General features: G+C 47.6%; 1 protein-coding gene across 2 annotated transcripts in view; it reads right to left on the bottom strand.

The window, feature by feature from the left end:
- Positions 1-23104, bottom strand: part of ST3GAL2 (ST3 beta-galactoside alpha-2,3-sialyltransferase 2) — a 43013-nt gene that overhangs the window by 4180 nt on the left and 15729 nt on the right. Inside the window, exons 1-4 of one of the 2 annotated variants that reach the window (XM_014551414.2) lie at positions 16594-19157; positions 8516-9875; positions 5877-6070; positions 1130-1309 (exon numbers count right to left, since the gene is read on the bottom strand). In XM_014551414.2, the coding sequence (XP_014406900.1) occupies positions 1130-1309; positions 5877-6070; positions 8516-8854 (713 nt within the window). In that variant the 5' untranslated portion in view covers positions 8855-9875; positions 16594-19157. Of the gene's footprint in view, positions 1-1129; positions 1310-5876; positions 6071-8515; positions 9876-16593; positions 19158-23104 lie in introns of those variants that run through there. The other variant, XM_032486722.1, reaches the window with a different exon arrangement.

The following is a 23104-nucleotide window of genomic DNA, read 5'->3' as shown; positions in this document are numbered from 1 at the left end:
ATAAAGTCAGAAAACTGTAACTTACACTTCTGTGTTTAAAAAACACATGGTGACAACAAGCAAAAGGTGGAAACAATCCAATTGTCCATTGAAAGATGAATGGATAAACAAATATGGTATATCCACACAATGGAATACCATTCAGCCTTTAAAAGGAGTGAAATCCTGGCACATGCTACAACATGGATGAACCCTGAAAACATTATGCTTGTGAAATAAGCCAGATGCCAAAGGACAAACACTGTATGATTCTACTTATATGAAATACATAGAATAGTTGAATCATAGAGACAGAAAGAAGTGGTTATCGGGCTGGAAGGAGGGAAGAATGGTGAGTTATTTAGTGTTTAATAGGTACAGAGTTTCCATTTGAGATGATGGGAAAGTTCTAGAGTTGGACTGTGGTAAGGTTTGCACAGTAATATGAATGTACTTAATTTACTGAACTGTGTGGTTAAAATGGTATATTTTATGTTACACGTATACATTTTTTACACACACAGACAAACTGGTGCGACAGAGAGTGGATTAGTGGTTGCCTCGAGCTGGGGAGTAGAGGTGGAGGAAATGGGGGTGATGACTAAGGGTTACAGGGTTATCTTTAGATGAAAGATCTTCATCTTTAGAACATGAATGTGCTCTAAAATTAATTGTGGTAATGGTTACACAACTCTGTGAACATACTAAAGCTATTTATATGTACATTTTAAATGTGTGGATTTTATGGTATGTGAATTACATCTCAATAAAGCTGTTAGAAAAATACTTGGTGAACTGCATTTCCTGAGGTCCCTAGCTGTGACTGAGCAACTGCCTCCAAAGAAAGTTCTCAGCAGGCAGAGCTCCTACAGTCAGGAGCCACCTCCTGGGAAGACCAAAACCAGAATGGTCTTTCCCCACCTTGCTACACTAGTATGCTAGCTGCCACCATGCAGGAAGTGACCCAGAACAAGCTGTGGCCTCAGCTAACCCACCATTTTGGTCCCTCCCTACTGTTGCCTCTCTCCTCACCAGCCCCTCTTGGCCAAAATATTCAAATTAAAGGAATTCTAAGATCCTGTCCCTGGAAGACTCCTTCCAAGGTGGAACTGTCACCCATATTCCACTCCCAGCCAGCAGAGTGGCTCACAATCGGATCTGCCCTGTGGACAGGGCACTGGCGATCCACAGTAGGTCCAGGGCTTTGAAGGGCACCAGCACAAAGCTGACGTTGGCGGGCAGGTTCTTGGCACTCTCAGGGTACATGAAATGGTGGGTGGTTCGACTGCCGACATCCTGCTCAAAGCCCACAGTTGGTGCCTGATTCATCCTGCAGGAACAAGAGGGTAACGTGAGAAGACACCGCCATGGAAACTGGTAAAAGAGCTTTAGAGGACAGTCCGGTGCTGGGCATCAAACATGTAAATGGGCGTGCACTTAACCAGCAATTCCATTTCTAGAAATCTATCCTATAAAAATGGTTGCATGAGTGTGCAAAGATATGTGTGTAAGGACATTCATGGCAGCATTATTTACAACAGTGAAAAGGAGAATCAATCAAACAGTAAAGAACCGGTTAATACATTTTGGCACATTCATATAAGAGTAGCATGTAGCCATCAGAATGAATGAAGTAGAGTTACACGTGCTGGTAAGAAATAAGGCCAAGAGCTATTCAGTGAAAAAAACCAAGTGGTGTGAGAAATCTCACTTCTTTCCTTTTAACACCTATCTTTTGAATGCCTGTGCAGCAGGAGGGAATTGCAAAGCAGAAAAGCAAAACAGGAAATTAGATAGTGTGGTTCTATTTTTTTAAAAGAAGAAAAAAGGAAGGGTGGATGGAAGGAGAGAGAGTAAGAGAGAGAGGAAGGAAGAAGGAAAGAAAGAACCAACTTTTGTATGTGAATAGAAAAAATCTGGAAGAATAGTAAAATTGTTAACAATGGCTACTTTTGGGGAATGGGACTAGGGAGGGATAATTCACTTTTTAGTGCATACATCTTTTTTTTTTCCCCAATAACAAGCGTATGTTACTTTTATGATTTTTTTTTTTTAAGAAAAAGTCTTTCACAGCTTAACTGGGCTGTTCTGTCCTCTTTCCTAGAAGACAAGATAAGAAGCAGGAAGTTGAAGCATTCACCCGGCCCCAGGGCAGATGGTTCTATTCCACCAGCTCCAGCCACCCTTTCTCAATATTTTAAGTTTCTGTCTCTTGTCTCTTGTCTTGTTTCCACTTCAAGGCCAAGAGGGATGCCCCGAGTTCTGACAATGCCCACCTGTGGCTGTCCTGGGCAGATGTGCAGTGCAGGGCTGTCTATCCTACACTGTCATGGAAGAACCCAGAACCCCAGTGCAGGCTCCCCATCCCCGGGTTGTGACAAGCCAAGAAGGCTTCTAGTTCCTTTCAGGTGATGCAAAACATAGGCTCAATAAAATCATCTTAAAACAGGTGATCTAGCTTTAAACACATACGTGTTGGCCTTTTCTTTTCTTTTTTTTTAAATTTTATTTTTTGGGGGGAAGTAATTAGGCTTACTTTACTTATTTTTAGAGGAAGTACTGGGGATTGAACCCAGGACCTTGTGTATGCTAAGCATATGCTCTACCACTTGAGCTATACCCTCCCCCACTTGTTGGCCTTTTCTGCTGTGACCGATTATGAGAACATTCCTGTCTTGTGTGGATCACACTGCAGAATCATACCACCCAGGTGGGTGACTGTAACCTGGGCATCTGCTGAGGACACAGGGATTTGGGAGAGAGGGAGCAAAGTCTCCACATGCTCTCCCAGTTTTTTATGCCTGTTCAAACATTCCCTGTCCTTTGAGTGGCCAGTGCCCCCTAGCTGGGCGTGCTGCTTTTCTCTTGCCCATCTCCTATTGATGGCCCAATGCAACAAGAGGGTGTGCAGAATGCCCCACCACCACTGGTCACACTGCCGTACTGCTTGTCTCTCTGTTTCCCTTCCCCTGAGGGACTGGAGGGTACTTTGGGCTGGGACCACATAAAGCCCAACAGTGGCCTGATTTAGAACTAGAGAGTGAGTCCGTGTTCTTTACCACTTCATTTCCAGTCTGGTTCAAGCAGATGCCTAGAATCTTTCCTGTAGGACCACCTGTGCTCTGGCCCCCATACAGGGGTCCAGATCCTGCCTCTCTCCCCTAAATGCAATTCTTTAGATTAACTTCCTCTTTGCCTGTATCTGGGGGTCCCTCTGATCTTTTGATCTTTAGGGTTCAGAGTTACTGCCTATGAGAAGAGCTGAGAAGTATTTTCTCATCTATTAATAACCGTTTGTTGCGGCTGCTACAGCTCCACACACAGCCTCAGTCCTACTGTCACTGCATCCACAGCCTGGATCTGCCTCTGCCATGTCAGCCCTGGGGTGTGTGAGGAACAGAGAAGGAACAGAGCAGCTGGAGAGGAAGCCTTAAGGGGGATGATGTTTCTCAGCTGCCTGAGATACGGAAGTTGGTAGCAGGAGGTAGAAGACTGAGATTGGTGACACTCAAGTTGGCTGGGGCCGGGGCTGGGCAAGAACTGAGGTCAAGGTTCACTCTTATGAAGACCCAAGAAACAAACCTCATCTCATCCAAGATGGAGAAGTCAAGCTGGTCCTACAGATCTAAGGGCTGCAGCTGCCCCAGGCTGGCCTCTGAAGACACCCGCATATGCCTTTTCCACTGACTCAGGGGCCAGAGCTTTCATAAAGTCCCTTCTTAAACCTGTCACCCAGGATTACTGCTGCCCACCCTTCAGTCAGCCCTGCTGTAGAACCTCTATCCCTTGCCTCCAGCTGCCACCTGCTTGCTGGGCAGGCACCAGCTTTCAAAAGTCTGGGAATGAACAGAATAAGAGGTTCAAAAAGATGTTTCAGAGCCTCCAGGAAAAGGGAAGGAACATGGCATGCATGCTGCTTGAGACAGAATTGTGCTTTGAGGCTCTGATTCATTCTGGAGAATCCAAGCCCTGGAAAGGGACCAGAGCAGGATGGAGAGGATGAGCTAGAGCTCTGTGACTCAGGGGAAAAGCATTCTAGAATTCTGTCTGTCACTGGCTGCCTCCAGCTGCCAAAGAAGCACCTGAGGGCAGGGGCCCAAGCAGGATGGACGTACATTCATGCTTAGGGTTTGGTGTTTGGTCACCTAGTCAGTCCCTTTCATTCATTCCTGTATTTACGGTGAGCCTACAATCTGCTAGGCGCTGTCTAGGATCTATCTACTGGCCAGCGGAGGCAGGACCAGCTCAACTCCATTTGGAGTTGTCAGCAGGTCTTAGAAGACAGAGGGGAGGAGGCAGCTAGGGGAGAGCAGGTGAGTGGGGAGTGGGTAGGGCCATCATCTCACTGCAGCTCAGCTCAGCCCTGCTTCCAGGAAAGGAGACCTCACCTCCACTGGTTCGAAACCAAGACACACCTATAGGCAGTCACTTCCATGACCATCTGGCTGCTTCTACAGATCAGCAAAAAGCCAATTACCATCTGGGTCACTCCTTCCACAAAGCAATTTTAGGGTCCACTCTCAAACATGTCATCTCAAAACAAACAAGAAACACCCCATCTCCTAGCCTGGTCCCTGTGAGAGAACATCTGTGAATTCCTTTCTGCAGCCTAGCCTGACCAGATGTCAGAGCAGCCGAGCTTTTCTGTCTGCAGCGCTCCTCCCCTAGAGCTTCCCAGTCATCACTAAGGCACTTAGTGAAAGTTCTGCAGGTGGTGGGGCAAGGGAGGCAGTAGCTTAGGGTACTCGAAAGCACTTCCTGGGGCTTCCCAACTCCCCAAAGGCTACACTGACACAATGGCCACCTCATTCCCCAACCTCAGCCATTGTCTCTGGGGGAGAGAGGCCCCTTTCCAGCTCCCAGCTTACCTCCTTTGCATTCTGGGTGCCAGCAATGGGAAGCTGGGGGAGAACCTCAAGTGGCTCTGGGTGCCTGGATAGGGCCTAGCATCCCCCTCTCCCCCCACTCCCCACCATTCTCAACGTAAGAAAGGTTTCACAAGGAATGTTGAAAGCCTCAGAGACATATAGCTGCCTTGGTGTTGCTATGGAGACAGCAACAGTTTCTAAGACAAAGCCCTGCCTTCTGCCTCCTGGGAAACCTGGTCTTTCTGCAATGCTCATCCTAAGAAATGCTTAGTGAAAACGGGGCATTTTCACTATCTTTATTCTTAGGGCTCTTCCTCCACCAAGGGGTAGGATGGAAGGATCCCCACTGTGGCATTTCCTGTCCCCAAGACTAGGGAGGGAGTCAGAAAACACAGGTTCAGGAGCAGAACCAGCAGCCCCGTGTCTTGGTCACAAGACTATGCTCTAGTCCCTGCTCTGTGCCTTTGTCTGGCATGCATGCCCTTCCAAACCTCTTTTCTTCAAGGCTGGGTACAGATGTCTGTGGAATAAATGAGCCCCCATATAATCTAAACTCTATGAGATAAAGCCCCCAGGGTAGGTACCAACAGCTCCTTTCTCTGCCCAGGACACCCGTCTTCTGTGAATTGGCCAGAAGGAATCAATTATCTGTGGCTATTAAGCAAGATGCTAGTCTGGGGCCTGCACTCCTGGTCCTACTGCTATGGGGACCAGGCAGGTGGAAGGGCTCCTGGTGGGAATTTTCACCAGACATCAGCCAGGAATCTAGTTTTAGCTCTTTTCAGAGGCATTCAGGGCTGGAAACTGAGTGTGGGCCTCAAGCGAAGTTTAGAATGGGAATTTTGCCTTCCCATCTACCCCAACAAAAAAGCCAAGAGACTTGAGCCTGTCATGGAAGGTTCTGGGTGTCAGAGCCCCACATCATCCCCAGCAGCTGGCAACTCCCATGCTGCCAGATAAGGCTAAGGAGGCCAGGGCCCCCTCCTGGAGGCTTGTCCTGGGCCCAGCCTTGAACTCACTGGGGCTCACCTCATGATGAAGTTGTGTCCATCTACATCTGGCCCATAGCCAGAGCCTCGCAGGTTGCCGGAGTTCCCCACCACGGCACAGCGCCGGCACTGGTGAGGGTCCCGGAAACGGTAGGGGTTCTCGCCTGGTACTATCTGGAATAGCTTCTCCAGCACCTCGTTGGTGTTGTGTGACTTGAACTGGGGCTGCAACATCTGTGGAGAGAAGGAGGAAAAAAGGAGGGGGGACAGAAGGGGAGGGGGTGTGAGCAGGGAGTAGCTCTGCTGCTTCCCCTCCCTGCCCTCACCCTCCAAGGTCTAAGCCGCATGGCCCCCTACTGGGCTCTGTCAGGGAGAGGGAATCCTCTCTGAGCAGGGAGGACCCTCCCCCTCAACAACAGTGTGGTCTCCCTTCCCCTGCCCTGCTAGCAGAGCCCCTCTGAGGCACTGCATGGGGCTTAGGGGTCAAGGCGCTATTCAACGCATTCTGCAGGTTCTGCAGGCCTGTGCTGTGAAGCAGAGGAACTTCCTGAGCTCGTCATGCATGAAGAGGCCTCTACTCTGCTGTCCTGTTGGAGCAGCTCTGATTCTCATGAAGAGTCATTTTGAGGTGCAGTTATGTGGAAAGTCCCACTGAGCTTCAAGGCCTCATTCCCAATCTACCTGCAGGGGGCTCCCCTGGGACTCAGCCCAAAGGCTCCAGGCAAGATCGGCGGGGTACCTGGAGCCCTGAGCCCTGGAGCTTTAAAAGGCAGAGAGGCACCCTTATTCTTTCAAAATCAGAATGGCTGACATGAAGCTAGTCCCCTGCACCTCCCACCACCAGTGTTGCAAAAGACCATGAAATGAGGCCAGGGCAGCACTAAATGCCTACAGTGCCCGGCAGGAAACACACAGAAGTGAAGATGCTGGTGGGGTCTACAGCAAAGGAGTCCCCATCAAAAAGGGGTGATTTCGGCCAATGGTTGCCTTGTGAGCCCAGAATGACCTGATTTTCTGGTTTTTCAATAGAAGCTGAAAATACGGATTTCATGAGAAATATCTTAATTCCTAAATGATGGTAACCAATGAAAATAGTTTAAAAACATTGAGTGTGCTGGGCTTGGCCCCCAGGCCACCAATCTGTAGGGTGGAAACTAGGGCTTTAAAATGCTCTGTGGTTCAAGCTATAACACCCTGGGTTTGCAGCTGAGCAGGAGCTGCTCAGGGAACAGAATACATGGAGAGGGTGGGTGGGCCTGCTTTTCTGCTTCTTCTCTGAGCACAGGAAGGGTCCCTGAGCACAAGAACATGAACTCAGTGTAGAGAGGAAGCTTAGCTGTGAGACAAAAATTTCTAAGTTCACAGCAAAAGGGGGTGACTGTGGGGAACAGCAGAGAAGTGGCTTCTGGTGCTTAAACATGCTAGTTTTTAAATAGTCCTGAGTTCCATCCCGGTGGGCAGGGGGCCCAGCTGGCCTCTGGGTCTATTCCTGCAAGAGGCCTGTTCTGGCCCTTGGTGGTCTATGACCTTGGGCAAGTAGTTAGCACTCTCTGAACCTTGATTTTTCCCATAAAATGAGGGCTGTGACTACAAGTAATGGGCAGGACCCTTCAAGGGCTCCAGGATGTCACAGGAGGGCCTATGGGGCTACTGGTGACCCCTGATCTATAGACTCTCCATTCTTAGGGACTCTGACAAGTCTGGGCCAGGAAGCAGAATCTGTGAATTGCTCTGATAAGCTGGATCGCACAAGTTCATCCTCACAGCTGCCCTGAATGTGAGAATAAAGGGGCATCATCATCCTCCCCATTGGCCAGCTGGGAAAACAAGAGACCATGAACTGCCTCCCAAGTCCCCCAGCAGGGAATGCAGGCAGGTTAAGTACTGACACTGCTCCACCTCTGACATGGGTGGCAACCGATGGCCTTGGCAGAGCCTAGGGAGTGATGGTCCAGAGATGACAGGGATGAGGTGAAGGGAGTTAGAGCAGCAGAAAGGTGACGGAATCCAGAAGAGCAGGGAGGCTTGGGCACACCTGTCCCTTCATCCCCTCTCCTTCACCTCCCTTACCCTCCAGAGGAGTTGACAATGCTTTCTTATCCCAACTCAGAAAGAAAGTCTTTTCCAGCAATTGTAAAGAACCGAGTGAGTGGTCCTCATGGTGTTTAAAAATTATTTTCACCCAACAAATAAGGATACTTTTTAAAAAAAATCAGGACTCCTGGGTTCCCTTAAAGGGTCAGAGGATCCAGCAGTGATGGGTTGCCTCCCTGCAAAGCAATAATCACTGGAGCTGAGTGATTTATGAAGGGCGGGCTTTCTTCCTGTTGTCATGGTCCTCACTTCCCGCCATCTTCTCCCTAGAGACCTGCTTTTCCTGTCTATTTTATCTTCCTGGCCCAGTAGGCATTTCTGGTCTATGTTTGGCCCCTGAAGACACTAGAAATTGTTAGTTCTCGCTTCTTCTAGGCCAAAACTCACTCTGCCCTTCAGAATCCGTGACCATAGTAGCTATCTCAGGTCCAATGGACCTCATACTCTTTCAAGGCTTTGGGGGCCAGAGGACAGACAGCCCAAATCCAAGAGGGGGGTGGTCTATGGGTGACACCTGAACAGGGGGGACAGAGTCCTGGAGAGGGGGCAGCAAAGGGGAGGCAGGTGGGGCCACAACTTTCTCACCATCCACCACCTCTGGACATCCGGGGGCAGATCCATGTTCTCTCGGGTCCAGACGGGGGAAATGTTGCTGTTGAAGTGGCTATCAAACCAGTCGGAGGCACCAGCATCGCCCATGCAGCGGGGGCAGGCACAGCTCTTGCCTGCAAGCCCCTCCTTGCTGAGGCGCTGCAGGCCGGCATAGCCAGGCACAAGCTTCACCCGGTGGGTCCCACCCAGGGCGCCCGAGTCCAGGTAGGGCAGGGTGGCCATGCTGTGGTGGGAGTAGGTGAAGAGCAGGGACATGATGAACACCAGCAGGAAGGCCACGGAGAGGAACCACACCCGCAGGGAGCACTTCATGGTTCGGCGCCCCGGGGAACTGGGCCCCCAGCCCAGCAGTCAGGCGGGTGTCACCGTGGCCAGTCCTTTCCCAGTCCGATGATGGGCCAGCCACAGTGTACCCTGCTTGTTCTGGAAACACATGCAAAGGGCATAAGGGCACGTGCCGAGGAGGGGACAGTGGCAAGGGTCCCAAGCCACGCCCTCTCCCAATGTCACAAGAAAGTGCCTGTCCCTAAGCCACCCAGGCCCTGCTTATAGCTTCATTGGGTCTCTCTGTCACTAGCTGGGCCACAGAGGCTCTGCTTCTCCTGGAGCCCTGGAGACGGGGAGGTCAGTCCATCCCAGCCCTCTAGTCCCTTGGGGTTGCTGGCTGCCAGCTCCAGGGGTCCCCCTCTTTGGCAGCTTGAAATGATCCAGTCTGGAGCATTCGGGGTCCTTGTGGTTCATGAGCAGATGCCGAGGCAGCCCCTCGTCCCCTGCAGCAGGGAAGCCCTTGAACCCCAATCACAGCAGAGAGCATGTGGGCTTCAAGCAGCCTGGAATTCATGCAAGAGTCGTCCCCACCTTGGTTGGCCCAACCCCTCTGCGAGGGAAGGGAACCAGGTCCCAATCCAGAGAGAAGAAACCCAGGAAGCTCCGGGGTTGTCTGAAAGCTCTGCAGAGACCAAGAACCTCCTTGTGTTAGGTTCTGCCTTTCTGCTTCCCATCCAACGCACAGGCCCCTTCTCTGAGTGTCACAGCCCCAACTGTAGGTGCGTAGGGGTGGCGGAGCTCCGGCTCCTGCTGTGAGGTCCTCTAAGGCCTGGGAACTGCCATTCCTCAGCAGGGTGCTGCCTTGAATGCTGTCTGGGTCAGCTGAGCAAGTGTGTGCAGAGCTCCCGGCCAAGGCCCAGGCCTTCTTCTTGGTGCTGCTGGTTTGGGCTCGGAGGCTGCTCTGCCCATCCCCGCTCCCGTGAGGCTGCTGTCCTGCCTCGAGCTAGCAATAATCCCCTGGCGGGTTCCCCTCACTAGTCAGGCGCCAGGCTGCTGCAGCATGACCCTGAAATTGCAGAGAGGAAAAATAATGTGCAGACAGATCACACGTGCACACAGGCTCTCCCCCAGCCCCTACCCCCAAGTCCCAGAGGGGTCAGATCTGGCAGGAGAGGAGATACCCAATTAACCAAAGGGTGGACAAAATAAAGGGCTCTTTCCTCTAACTACCCAGAGATAGTGATGCTCTGCTTTCAGGCCTCAGAGGACCAGATTAGCCCACTGTCCTTACTTATTAGCCAGAACATAAACAAGTGATTTCCCTAGAGTCATAGGGAGAGTCACTGGAAAAGCCAGGTTTAGGAAGTTCTGATTCCAGCTATGTGAGGTTAATTTTAGGTGAAACTTGAGAGAAAATGGCCCAGAGAAAAGATCGCAGGGGGCTGCAGCTATGACTCCCAGCCCAGGCACTCTCTACCCCCGATAAGAGGTAGAGAAGCCCCTCCAAGGGTGGAAGATGGAGTGGTTGGCCTGGGCCCTGGGATTTGCCCGCTTCTCTCTCTGGTGTGGGCTACAGATGAGGCATTCTTGGGTTAGCTGGGTGAACCATTAACAATCCTTCCAGCTCTAGGGTCAGGGAGAGAACCTGACTGTGTCAGGATGGAGGGGTGTTGGGCTCAGCAGCACCACCACTCAGCCCTCAGTGTAGCTGCTTTCATGTGCAAGTTACAAATCAATGCCAGGGTCCCTGGGGATATGACAGCCTGAGGCACTGTGCTACCCTGGACAAGAGGAAGGAGAAGATGTATCAGGGTGGTCTAGGGCTTGGCCCTAAGGAAAGGAGCCTGAATCCATGCCATGTACTAGGGAATCAGGGCAAAAGTCAGGGACAGGGCTAAGGGTGGAGCCCCCGAGCCCTGGCTCCACACCACAAGGAGCACTTAATCCTGACTGCTTGCCTGTCCCCACCATCTCTACTCCAAGCCCAGCCTGATCCGGTTCTGACCTGGCCCCTGGGCCTCACAACTCCTTGTTGAAAGCACCAGCTCCAGCCAGCCCTTCCAGGGACCTCTGGCTGCTGCCAGCAGCTGCAGAGAAGGCCTCTTAGGCTCTATATTCAAGAACCTCCACCACCCTGCCCCCCTTCGTGGCAGATCAAATTTCTGGGGCCAAGCCAAACCACAAAGCCACCAGGGAACGGAACTAGCACGTTCCGACAAGGAGGACATTATTCTGAGTGGAGAAACAATGCTCACAGACATGAAGGAACTTGCCTAAGGTCATAACCTCCTGAGTGGGGGTGAGATTTGAGTCTGGGTCTATCAGGTTCCAAAGCCTGCAGCTGGCCAGGGTGTAGAAAGAAGCCCATGTGTTCCTTCAACTACCCAGGGGCTCACGAGTGAGAGACAAGGAGACACAAAAGCAGGCTTCCCAGGGTCGAGTGAAGCTTTGCCCACATGCCTCACCAGGGGCTCCCAGCTCTAACCCAGAGGCCTGGTGGCACCAGTCCAATAAGCTCCCTCCAATGTTCAACTGCGCCCTTGTCAGGTCGGACTCCAGACACAGCCTTCGGTGGAGTGGTCTGTAAATAGAAGCCAGGTCACTGTCTCCTCCAGCCCCTCTTTGCTCATATCCACCCCCGAACATAAGGAAAAGAACTTGGTTTTGCAGGGTCCTGCTCTCAGTGCCCTGTGACCTGAGGAGAGCCAGCAGGAGGCAAGGGGCCTAGGAGGTGGTGACTTTTCAGGCTGAGCAAGGGATGGGTGTGAGGGGCCTCGCTAGGGAAACATGGCTTCTGGTGGGCACCCTACTGTGTCCCCCCAAGGCAAGGTTGGCAGCAGCTGGCACAGGAGGCTCTGAAGGAAACATCTCCCCTGTGGGGAAGTCAGTAACTCCTTGGGGTCTAATGCAATGAAAGGGGCATCTGCGGTAACCGGCTGCCTGTCAGGGAGAGAAGTCCCAGTTCGTCACTGTGTTTGGGAAGAGCAGAGAAGTGAAGTCATGAGCAAAAGTCCTGGCTTTGGGATCCCAAGGCTGGGCCATTTCTGGGAGTGTGAGCTGCTCCACTTGTGCTGAGGGCACTGGAGCAAGAACCATCAGGGGCCCCAGACGTGCACCAAAAATCCCAGAAGTCACCTAGCTGAGCCCTTCCATGCACCTCATTTGCTTCTGGGAAATCCCTGTGCCCTATGGTTGCACAGCTCAGTTTGATCTCTCCCCTTCACAGCTGCTCTGATCATTCACATTAAGCCCATGCAAAGCATAATATAAGTCAGGAGGAGGGCCACACTTGGGCATCAGCCCCCGCCTCTGGTGCCTGCAGAGGGAAACAGGCCAGCCTTCTGGGATCACCTGGCTGGTGTGGGCTTGTGTATTTATTCGACAGATACTTAACGGGCCGGCGTGCGGCCAGGGGGCTGGTGGGGGACAGAACACAGACACCCTGTCCACATGGAGCTTCTGGTCCAGCAGCAAATACAAAGGCATGGGGATTACAAAGTGTCATGACAGGGAAATTTCAGGGCACTGTGAGAGGGAACAGAGTGTAGACGGCTTCAGGAGGAAACAGCCTGACCTGTCAAAAACATGGCAAGAAGGCCAGCGAAGCTGGGGAGGTGTTGGTGAGGAAGGTATAAGGAGCCCAGCCACAGAAGGCTTTGAAGGGGTTAGGATTTATGATGAATCTAATGGGAAGGTCTTGAGGAGGGATGTGTCATGATCTGATTTATACTTTAAAATGGACCCTTGGAGCAAAGTTTTAAAAACTAACAGTACCAAGGGTTTGGAGAGGATGAAGAGTATTAAGAACACTCACACTCACCACTGGTGGGAAAATAAATCAGTACAATGGTTAGGAGGTTAACTGGGCATTACTTAATAAACATGGACATCAGTATATACCAGTAGTATTTTTTTTAAAGAAAAATTTAAAAACATCTTTCTCACAGAAAATATGATGTGGGAACAGAATGAGAGATTAGAAAATTCCCCCATTTGTCCTAGGCTAATTTATTTTATGATGTCCCATGTGAGTAGACATTCTCAGAGATTGTAATCCTCCTCGGGTTTGGGTGGGAACAAATGGTTTCTCACCCAAAGGTTGACTAAGAACTGATGAAGTACAAGGCTGGTGAGTCAGCCTGCTTGTCCTATTAAGCAGATTTTAAGCTTAAGTTCAACCATTACAACTGGTTGAATAGACTGTTTCATTATCCCCCAAAATCTTGCCCCTACTTGCGACAATCTATTTTTCCCTTTGAGGTTTAATTCATGAATAAGTGGATGCAGAAGTCTTTTAACGTAAAGCTTAATGAATGTTTACCTGTATGTACAAGTGTGTAACCACCAAGTATAAAATACAGGGCACTTCTATCACCCCAGGAAGTTCCCTTGTGCTCTTTTCCAGTAATCATTCACTGCTCTACCACTTTACTGAGTCCTGTCACCATAGATTAGATTTATTTGCTCTTGAGCTTCATGTAAACACTCCTGCGTGTCTGGCTTCCTTTGCTCAGTGCAGTGTTTTGGAAATTCATCCATGTTGTGTATATCAGTAGATTGCTCGTTTCTATGTTTGGACATCTGAGTTGTTTCCAGTTTTTGGTTATTATGAGTAAAACTGCCTTGACCTTCCTGTACAAGTTGTTTTATGGACACATACTCTCACTTCTCTGGGGTAAATATCTGGGAGTGGAATTACAGGGTCATAGGGCCTGTGTGTGTTTAACTTTATGAGAAATTATAGTTTTCCAAAGTGGTTGTAGGATTTTACATTTCCACTAGTAACCTATGAGAGTTCCGTTTGTTCTATGTCCTGAATAGTTTCTACCTTTGTAATTTTAGGCACCTGGGTAGGTGTGCAGTAAATTCTAGTATTTCTACTACTAAGTACACCTGAACATGTGTACCGAGAGATGTACAAGAATGTTCGACAGCACTGTGTAATAGCTGAAAACAGCAAACAACCCAAATTTCCATCAGAAATGGATAAATTGTGATACATTCATGTCATATAATAAAAATTAATAAACTCCAGTTTCAGTATCAACAGGGATGAATATGACCAAAAAACTATTATGTTGAGTAAAAAGAATAAGTCAGGGATAAATGTCCATAGTATGAGTTCATAAAAGGTTCAAAAGTATGCAAAGTGAAGCAAGACATTGTTTAGGCCTCTATACATAGATGGTGAAAAAAAAAAAAAACAGATAGAATCTAGGAAACACTGTAAAATACAGGAAATTCTCCCAGAGGCGAGGAAGCTAGATAAGAATAAGGTCCTTTAGGGACTTCAGAAGTGCTGGGGGAAGCACTACTCCTTAATTCAAGTGGTAGGAACAGAGTATTTCAAATTTTTATTCTTTAAAGAATTTATATGATATATACTATTTTGAATATGTGATGTGATATTTTATAATAAAATCTAATCTTCTTTTTAGATTAAAACATTCTTTTACTCAAGGACCATTCTGGCTGCTATGTAAGATTAGCAAGGGACCAGAGAGGAGCTACTTCAATATCCCAGGCGGTAGAGGTTATGAGAAGTAGCTGGATGTATTCTGAAAGGTTTAACTGATGAGTTAGATGGAGGGTGGGGGGCGGGAGAAGAAGACCAAATCAGTGGCACAGGGGCTCATGGCCCAAGCAAACTGGTGGCGGAGGTGCCATTCATTTATACAGAAAAGTCAGGAAAGAGATAGTTTGGATGAGAAAAAACAAGATTTCTGTTTGTGACAGGTTAAATCTGAGATGCCCTTTAGACATCCATGCAAAAATGGCAACAAGCAGCTGGACACACACATCTGAAGTTCATGGATGAGGTCAGAGCTGGAGGAATGCCTCTGAGAGTCATGAGAGCACAGCTCATTTTTAAAACTACAGGAGCAGGAGAAGCTGTCAGCAGTGACCTTCATAAATGCTGGTTCAGAGGTATGGAGGGGGTGAAAATCTGAGTGGATGAGAAATGTCCAACAAGTAGATGAAAAGATGCCCGACATCATTAGCTATCAGGGAAATACAAATCAAAACCACAATCAGATACCACTTCCCACCCACTAGGATGGCTATAATCAAAAAGTCATATAATAACAACTGTTAGTGAGGATATGGAGAAATTGTAACCCTCATACATTGCTGGCGGGAAGGTGAAATGGTGTAGCTACCTTCAAAGACAGTCTGGCATTCAAAAGGTTAAATATAGAGTTACCATATGACTCATAAATTCTAATCCCAGGTATACTCCCAAGAGAAATGAAAATATATATCCACACAAAAACATAAACACACACAAAACATATATACAAATGATTAAGTGGACCCAAAGTTACATCAACTGATAAGTAAACAAAATGTCGTATATCTATACAATGGACTCTTATTCAGCCCTAAAGAGGAATGAAGCACTGATACATGCTACGTGGATGAACCTTGAAAACATGGTGCCTAGTGAAGAAAGCCTGACACAAAAGACTATGCCATATGATGTGACTCGTTTATATGAATTGTCCAGAATAGGCAAATCCATAAAGTAGATTAGTGGTTGCCTAGGGCTGGGGTTTGGAACAGATGGGGAGTGACTGCTAATGGGTATAGAGTTTCCTTTTGGTGTGATGAAATGTTCTAAAACTGTCTGTGATCTAAAATTGCATAACCATGGGAAATACACTAAAACCTACTGCCTTGCACGCTTGAAATGGGTGAGCTGTGCGGTATGTGAATAATATCTCAATAAAGGTGCTACCAAAAAAAAAAAGAGAGAATAAGACAAAGCAGAATGGGAGATATTATAGAATGTTTGTATAACGGTGGGGATGGTTCAGTAGAGGGAGAAGTTAATGCTTCAGGAAAAAGAGAGGCTAACTAAGGAGCAAAGTCCCTGAGCAGCAAGAACAGGGTGGGAGGTGGGGGAAACCAGTGCCCACACGACTAGGGTCAACCTGTGCAGCAGGAGGCGAAGCAGAGCATGGGCATAGGCACAGGCAGGGATGCATCCGGGGGCAGGAAAATGAGGAGGGTCTCTCTACTGTTGGGGTTGGAGTTTTACAGAGATCAGATGTGAAACAGTCCTCTAAGAGAGAAGGGGAGTAACAAGGGAAATTTAACAGAAGGCAAGGCAATGCCAGGGACTTTCCAGAGGTCTGTGGTCACAAATTTAGCAAATTTGGTGAAACATTTAACGACAAAGATCTCCTGAGTGGCTAGTCGAGCTCAAGATGCTGAGGCTGAACAGAGGAATAGGAGACAAGAATCCAGAAGGTCAAGGGGCAGCCTTGAAGAATGTATGGTAATTTACCTCCAGTAGAGCCTTCTATCAATCAGAGGATGCATGCTTGATCAACTTCGCTGATACAAGGAATCAAGGGAAGCTAAAGGAGACCCTTGCTGGCTTGTAGGTGGAGGAGAGAAAAAGTAGGCATATGGGATTGAGCAGCAAATCTTGCCCCAAAGGAGGAGAGGAGGGGCTGGGTTTTGGAGGCTAGTGTGGTTTTAGAGCCAGTCTCCGGTCAATTCCCAGGAGACAAGCCATCAAATTAACCTAATGAAGCACAGGATAGCACAGCCTCAGACCAGCACAGCTGAACACAATCTTCTTGGCAGGCAGAGAAAAGAAATGTCAAAATAAGGCTCAGAGGATGGGGGAGGGAGATTGCTTGAATCTGCTAGGGGTGTGGAGAAAGAAAAAAATCCCAGCCCAAGACGCTGATAAAGCACCTTCTTTCCACCCACTGACACACAGCCTAAGGATGTGTCCCAGTAAAGGCATCAAACCACAGATTAGTACTCACATTGCATGATGCTTTATGAGCTTCTGAGCACTTGCAGGCATAGCCTCTCATTTGGTATGCAGAGAAGTCCCATGATGAGCTGAATGAGGTCAGCCAGGCGGTAAGTGACGGAGCTTTAATACTATTCCAGGTCTGATGGCTCCAAGGCCAGTGGTCCTTCCACAAGTGCTCACTGCCTTCCAGAGAGGCTTTTCTCACTAACTGGGGTTCCCTGTGTCCCAGAACCCTGCCAACGGAGCAACCCAGCAAACTCCCTGCTTTCTGAGTGCAGCAACAGCTGACCCTGGCAGAAGATGCCCTAGGTCGTCAGTCAATATCTGGAGGAAGAGACCTGACAGCCCCTCCCTCACATTCAGCTGAAGCCCAGAGAGGCACTCCATGATGTGTCTGAGAACTGGCTGCTTCACCTCTGCATGCCTGGCTAACTGAAGTCACTGCATTGCAACACGCTGGCCCAGCCTCTGGCACAGACCCCTCATAGCTATCCTAGTGACTAAGGCCTCCTCGCTTCCCAATTACAACCCCTCTGGCAGCCTCTGCCTTGGGAGCTCCCGCTTTCCTGCAGGATACCTCACTTTGATTTACTGTCCAGCCTGAGATCTCAGCTCCGGTACTTCTGATGCTGCCCAGAGTGAGCAGCCAGGAAAGCAGAAAGCAAGAGCTAACAAATTTCTTCCAGCCTATGATCATCACTCTGGCTAACTTTCAATGAAATCTCAGAGAAATAAACCATCAGTCTTCATCGCAAGAGAATGGATGTTGAACTCTAATAGGTTCTAAGGGGAGGGATGTTGGGCTGTGAGGCACGGGGAGGGGATAGGACAGGGGGACAGCTGAGATGTGGGGTCCCTGCTGTACTCCACACCTGCCCCCTAAAGGAGCCCCAGTGTGGTTTTTTGGTGTCTTAAAGGGGGGAAAGCCCAGGAATTTGTTATACATATCTACAGTGGGCAGGAAGCAGTCTAGAAAAACAACACTATCTCAGTAGCAAGGCAGACAAAGCCAATCAGAAATAGTTGGGGATAGGGGAAAAGATAGGGCAAGGAATAAACAATTGTTTAAAGAACAGAACCATCCATGTGATGAAGGCCAGAGCTGTTCCTGTTAAGTTTCTGTGTCCCATTGACCAGAGTTAGCAGCCAGGAAAGCAGAAAGCAAGAGCTAACAAATTTCTTCCAGCCTATGATCATCACTCCAGGGATTTTATCCAGTCTGGTAGTTTTTTCTTTTCTTTCTTTTTTTTTTTTTAAGTTTGGATGGGGGTGATTAGTTTTATTCATTAATTCATTATTATTATTTTTAAAGGAGGCACTGGGGATTGAACCCAGGACCCTGTGCATGCTAGGCATGCACTCTATCACTGAACTACATCCTCCCCCAGGTAGTTTTTTCTATTTAACACATGAGTATAAACCTTTATGTATTTGGACTTACATTTATCTTTGTGTTTCCTCTTTACTAATTTTTCTTTAGTTTTTTTTCCTTTTCCTGACTTCTGTTGGATGGACACACTACCCTTACTCCCACCACTTGTTTTTCCTCCTGGCTTGGAAATTATATTCCTCTTCTTTCTTCGTTTAGTGGTTAACTTGTTAGCATATATATATTTTCCTAATGAAGTCTAGTTTTCAGCAGCGCTATTCTCTTTGACAAGGCAGAAACTTGGTGTGATTTAAACCATGAAATTCCCTTCTTTATTTTACCTTATTCTTCCTTGATAATGTGGTCAACAACTTTAGTTTTCCTTTTTTAAAAATTATAAGACAGACTAGCTACTGGATTTGTTTGTGTGTTTTGCCATCTGTGGCAGACACTGTTGGTTGCCTACCAGCAGCCACTCCCCCTTCTTTCCTGCCAACAGAATCCTGATTTTGTTCAGGTAGCAAAGGACTCAGTCCCAGAAGATGAGGCAAGCCTTATCAAAGCCAACCACATTAAACCTGTTTCCTTTTACCAGGAATTCGTGTAAGGATGAACCAGCTCAGGCCAAAGAGACATAAGATATCTACTGGGGACTTCTTGAAAAGATTCTCCTCACCAAAAAAGACGCACATTAGAAAGAACTTCCTTTCTCTTAGAATCTCCCTGCCTTCCTGCTTGGGATGCTATAGGACAATATGATACCTGGAGTGCAGCAGCCATCTCACAACCACGAGGAGAGCGATCTTATATCCTTAAGATAGCAGAGCAGAACAAAGGAATGACCCAGCGTCTTTCATGTCAATGCTGGACTGCCCTACCCTGAATTCCCTACCTCCACACTTCTCATTATAAGCTAATTAAATACTTTTCTAGAGTTTAAGTCAAGGTGCATGACTTAGGCATCCTGATATACTGTCTATAGTTTATTAAATTTACCAACATGATGTGTCAATTTGTGTTCAGTGTTGGTGCTAGCAACCTGCTCCTCCCCCAGAGTCTACATTTCTTCCTACTAAAGTAATATACTTTCAGTAGTTCTTTTAGCAAGGATCTGTAGGTGATAAAATTGTCTTACCACATCCAGAAATATCTTTTTGTTGTTGTTGTTGTTGGGGGTAGAGGTAGTTAGGTTTACTCAATTATCTGTAGAGGAGGTACTGGGGATTGAACCCAGGACCTTGTGTGTGGTAAGCATGCGCTGTACCACTTGAGCTATACCCCCCTAGAAATATCTTTATTTCACCTCATTCTTGAATGATAGTTGGATATAGAATTCTGGCTTCCCTAAGCTATTCCTCTATCATCTCTGGCATCTAATGTTCATGAGATGTGGTCTGCCAGTCTGACTGTCATTTCCTCAAATTCAGTCTTTTTTTCCTCTGGTAGTTTTTAATATTTTCTCTTTATTCTTATCTGCAGTTTCACTATATTATGTCTAGATATTTATTCTATTTTGCATTCATGTTGTTTCTTCAATTCTGGAATTCTCAGCCATTATCTCATCAAAAAAAATTTTTTTTGCCATTTTCTTGATTCATATCTGGAATTCCTACTAGACACATGCGAAAGCCTGTCACTCTGTCCTCCACATCTGTGCCACATACTAGACGACTTCCTCAGCATTAGCTTCCAATTCATGACTTCCCTGTGTGCAGGCTACAGTTATCCATTGTTTAAAATTCTAATTACACTATTTCTCACTGCTAGAACTTTTAATTTAAAATTTTCATATTTATATATTCTTTTTTCTTTCATAACTTCCCTTCATTTTCTTTAATGAATTTCAAATTTCCCTATTTCTTCGAGGATCCTTAACCTACTTCTATCAAAGGTATTTTCTGATTACTCTGTTATTTTCATTTCTTCTGGGGTAAATTTCTTTGATTTTTGTTCTTTTTCTTGTATTAGTTTTCCTCACGTGTTTCTGAATGTCAGTGTATAAGCTCAGCCCTCCCTGATCTGGGGGGTTTTCACCTTTGCCTCCCCAGGTCCTCCTTTGGGTCTCTTGGTCTAGAATCAAATCTTGTAGCAGTAGCTTAGGTTAGTCCAGGCTGTGAGGTTCTGTCTTCTGGGTAAGCATATTCATAATAAGCCACAGCCCCAAAGAATGGGTGACAACAACTGTTTGCAGCCTACTTTCCCAGCCCCTGGTTTCCAGCAGTGTACTAGCTTTAATTCCATGCTTTGTGTCCAGCACATAGCTCTGTCACCCCAGATTTCTAGCTGCTTCTGCCTGCATCCAGACTCAGAGGCCAGCATCCCTGCAGCTTCTGCCCTGCTTTCCCCTGTGTGTTCCTGTTCCATTTCTCCTCACACGGATGTTTATCATTTTATGTGTGGGGAGGGATAGGGAGCATAGGGCTATTTTTTAGAATTTTGTCTTTTTATGTATTCCTGCTCTGTGTTTAGAGCATAAATTTACAGTGCCATCTTGACCGGATGAGTTGGATTAAACTATTTGTACCCAGGAACTGGGGATCCTTGCCAATATGAGTCTCCTGAGAAGGCCTATCAAATCATCTCTAACGAGATTCACAGAACTCCAGCCAGCACACAGAGGGAAGCCACTGAGACAGCCTGGGGTATGCTGATCAAAAGTCCCAATTAAAACGGCTCTCCCATCCCCACCCCAACTTCGTTCTAGTCCACAGTGGGGTGAGTAGGGGCAGGAGCAAGCAGACAGGCAAACAGGATCTGTCAGATGTGGTCTGGCCAGGCTTTCACTGAGGAAGTCCACCCCCGCCTTCAGCCCCTCTTCCACACCACTTGAGCATTTCCCAGTGTTTCACCTGGCCAGGGAAGCATGCATACTGGCCACACGGACACCTTTGATGAAAGGCCCACCTGACTCACTTCAAGTCCCCAGCCTCTCTTTACTTTCAGTTACATCAGAACAGCAGTGGATTCGGGAGCCAAATTCTAGTCCAGGCTGTCACTAGGCAGCTAGCCACTTCCTTCCCCCCAGGTCAAGGTTCTTGAATAATCAGAAGGCTAACCCACCCTGACTCTCTTCCTCTCAGCTTATTCTCCTGCTTCTTCCTCCTCACTAGCCTGTTGACTTCCAAGCCACCGCAATCTACTTTCTTGACTCGGATCCTTCCTTACTGGCTTCTTTCAGTGGCTAATAGATTCTGAAGGTTCTGCCCTCAGCCCTTTTTCTCCTTTGCCTCTCTGCTGTGCCTCATCCCCTTCCAAATCTAAGAGCCTGCCCTTTTACCTGGATTCTGGATGTACATTCTCATCTGCCTCTTTAGCCATGTAGCATTTCAGACTTAACAAATACATCATCTTCCTGAATTCAAAAGCATATTACACAGAGACATGGCACTCTTATTCATGGGGCTGTGGCCAGGCTCTTTAACACAGCATCCAGAGATCCTAAAACCAGGACACCCTCCTAAGCCTCATCTCTCACTGTGCCCTATCCTCTAGGGATTATAAGCTAATTTGGACCACAGTCTAAATCTGGCCCGTATTTATTAAGATCCTACACGAAACCTAGAAAGACACAGACATTATCCCCTTCACTTAAAGTCTAAGTGTACAGAAACCATGTTATTTAATTTATTATCTAGCACTGGCCTACATATAGTAGGAATCAAAAAATAAATATTTGTCCAACTGAGTATCATCTCAATATATAACCCTAAGGTTATAAGAAACAGAAGAAATAATGGTAATGAAAAAATACTTTGAAACTATTTTTATAAATTATATAAGGATGGAGATAGAGGTGATAATTATATTAAATCCCCACTCTTCCAGCTCTGATATTCTAGAAGTGAAAGCTTTCTCTAACTTCTCTTGGATCACCAAGAAACACGAGGCCTCAGGTATAAACCAGACTTATCAAATTAGAGGCAATGAGAAAGGTGAATGTATAAAAACTAAAGAAGCTACCTGGACAGTGGGAACAATTCAAGTGCCTGCTCTTCAGTTTCGGTCAGCAAACACACACCAGGGCTGCTAGAATGGGACTCTCTCTGGTCACTTCCCTAGCACCACAGGCTGCTGGCTAAGTCCTCCCTAGCTTAGACTCCTCAGATCTCACCACTGTTCACCCCAACTCAAAGTCCCTTTCCAGTCAAGCCTCCCAAAATGAAGAAAGCACCTAGAAAAACTTGGCTTCATATTCTGGTTTTGCCACTTGTTGGCTATTAACCATTTAACTTCTCTGGTCTGTGGTCTTATCTGTAAAATGGGAGTATCACCCATCTTGGAAGGTTTCTGAAAGGATGAGAGCCAGAAAACTCCCAGCACAGTGCCTGTGCTGCTGGGTCGGGCAGGTTGAGGGTCATGGTTCTGTTAGCCCCAGATCCAGCTTGGCCAACTCTCTGGTCTGGAGTCCCATGATCCAGGATAGGCATCACACGTTCCTCAGCACCCCACTCCAAAACCCCCTCCTCAGCACCTCCAGGATCTTGCTCCAGAGTTTCCTTCTCTGCCTAACAACAGGCACTGCCCGCCCAACCCCACTGACCCCTCACAGTGGCAGCTTCCACAGGGCTGAAAGCCACAGACATTAATCGACATAGAAGACTGGGAAAAAATCTAAATTTCTTTGGAGACTTTTGAAGGAAGTGGGGAGTGAGATGAATAAATAAATGGTAGACTGGGGCAAGCCAGAGATGAGTCTGGAGAACTGAGGTCTAGACCTTATTGCTCAACTCTGCCTCCCAAGGGCAATTAAAGTTGACCGCACTGCCTTCCAGGGTCAGGGGACTAGGGTGCTTATAGTCTGCTCAGATTTCCTTTAGAGATAAGGTTCAAAGCACCAGGTGGCTTGGCTATTCATCACTATTTATGATTTGGATCTCAGGCATACCAGAGATGGATAATGAAGAGCTGCAGAGAAGCTGCTGGGCCCTCCTTTTCCTTCTGTACTTGTCTGGATGTCTGGGATGTTTTGAATCTCAAGAGGAAATCAGAGGATGCGTTCATTCAGCAGATATTCATTGCACCAGGGAACAGCAGACCACACGGGAAGAGCCCCCGTCCTCTCCCTCCTTGTATAACCACATCACTGACCCCTTAGTGAAGCCCATCTTTCTCCAGCCTTGCAGCTCCTGCTCTGTCAAGGAGCAGAGCA

Source organism: Camelus ferus, chromosome 9 (assembly GCF_009834535.1).
Source record: "Camelus ferus isolate YT-003-E chromosome 9, BCGSAC_Cfer_1.0, whole genome shotgun sequence".
In the NCBI taxonomy this organism is placed as follows: Eukaryota; Metazoa; Chordata; class Mammalia; order Artiodactyla; family Camelidae; genus Camelus; species Camelus ferus.
Note: the sequence above shows the minus strand (reverse complement) of the source record. Positions and strands in the feature narration are given on the sequence as shown.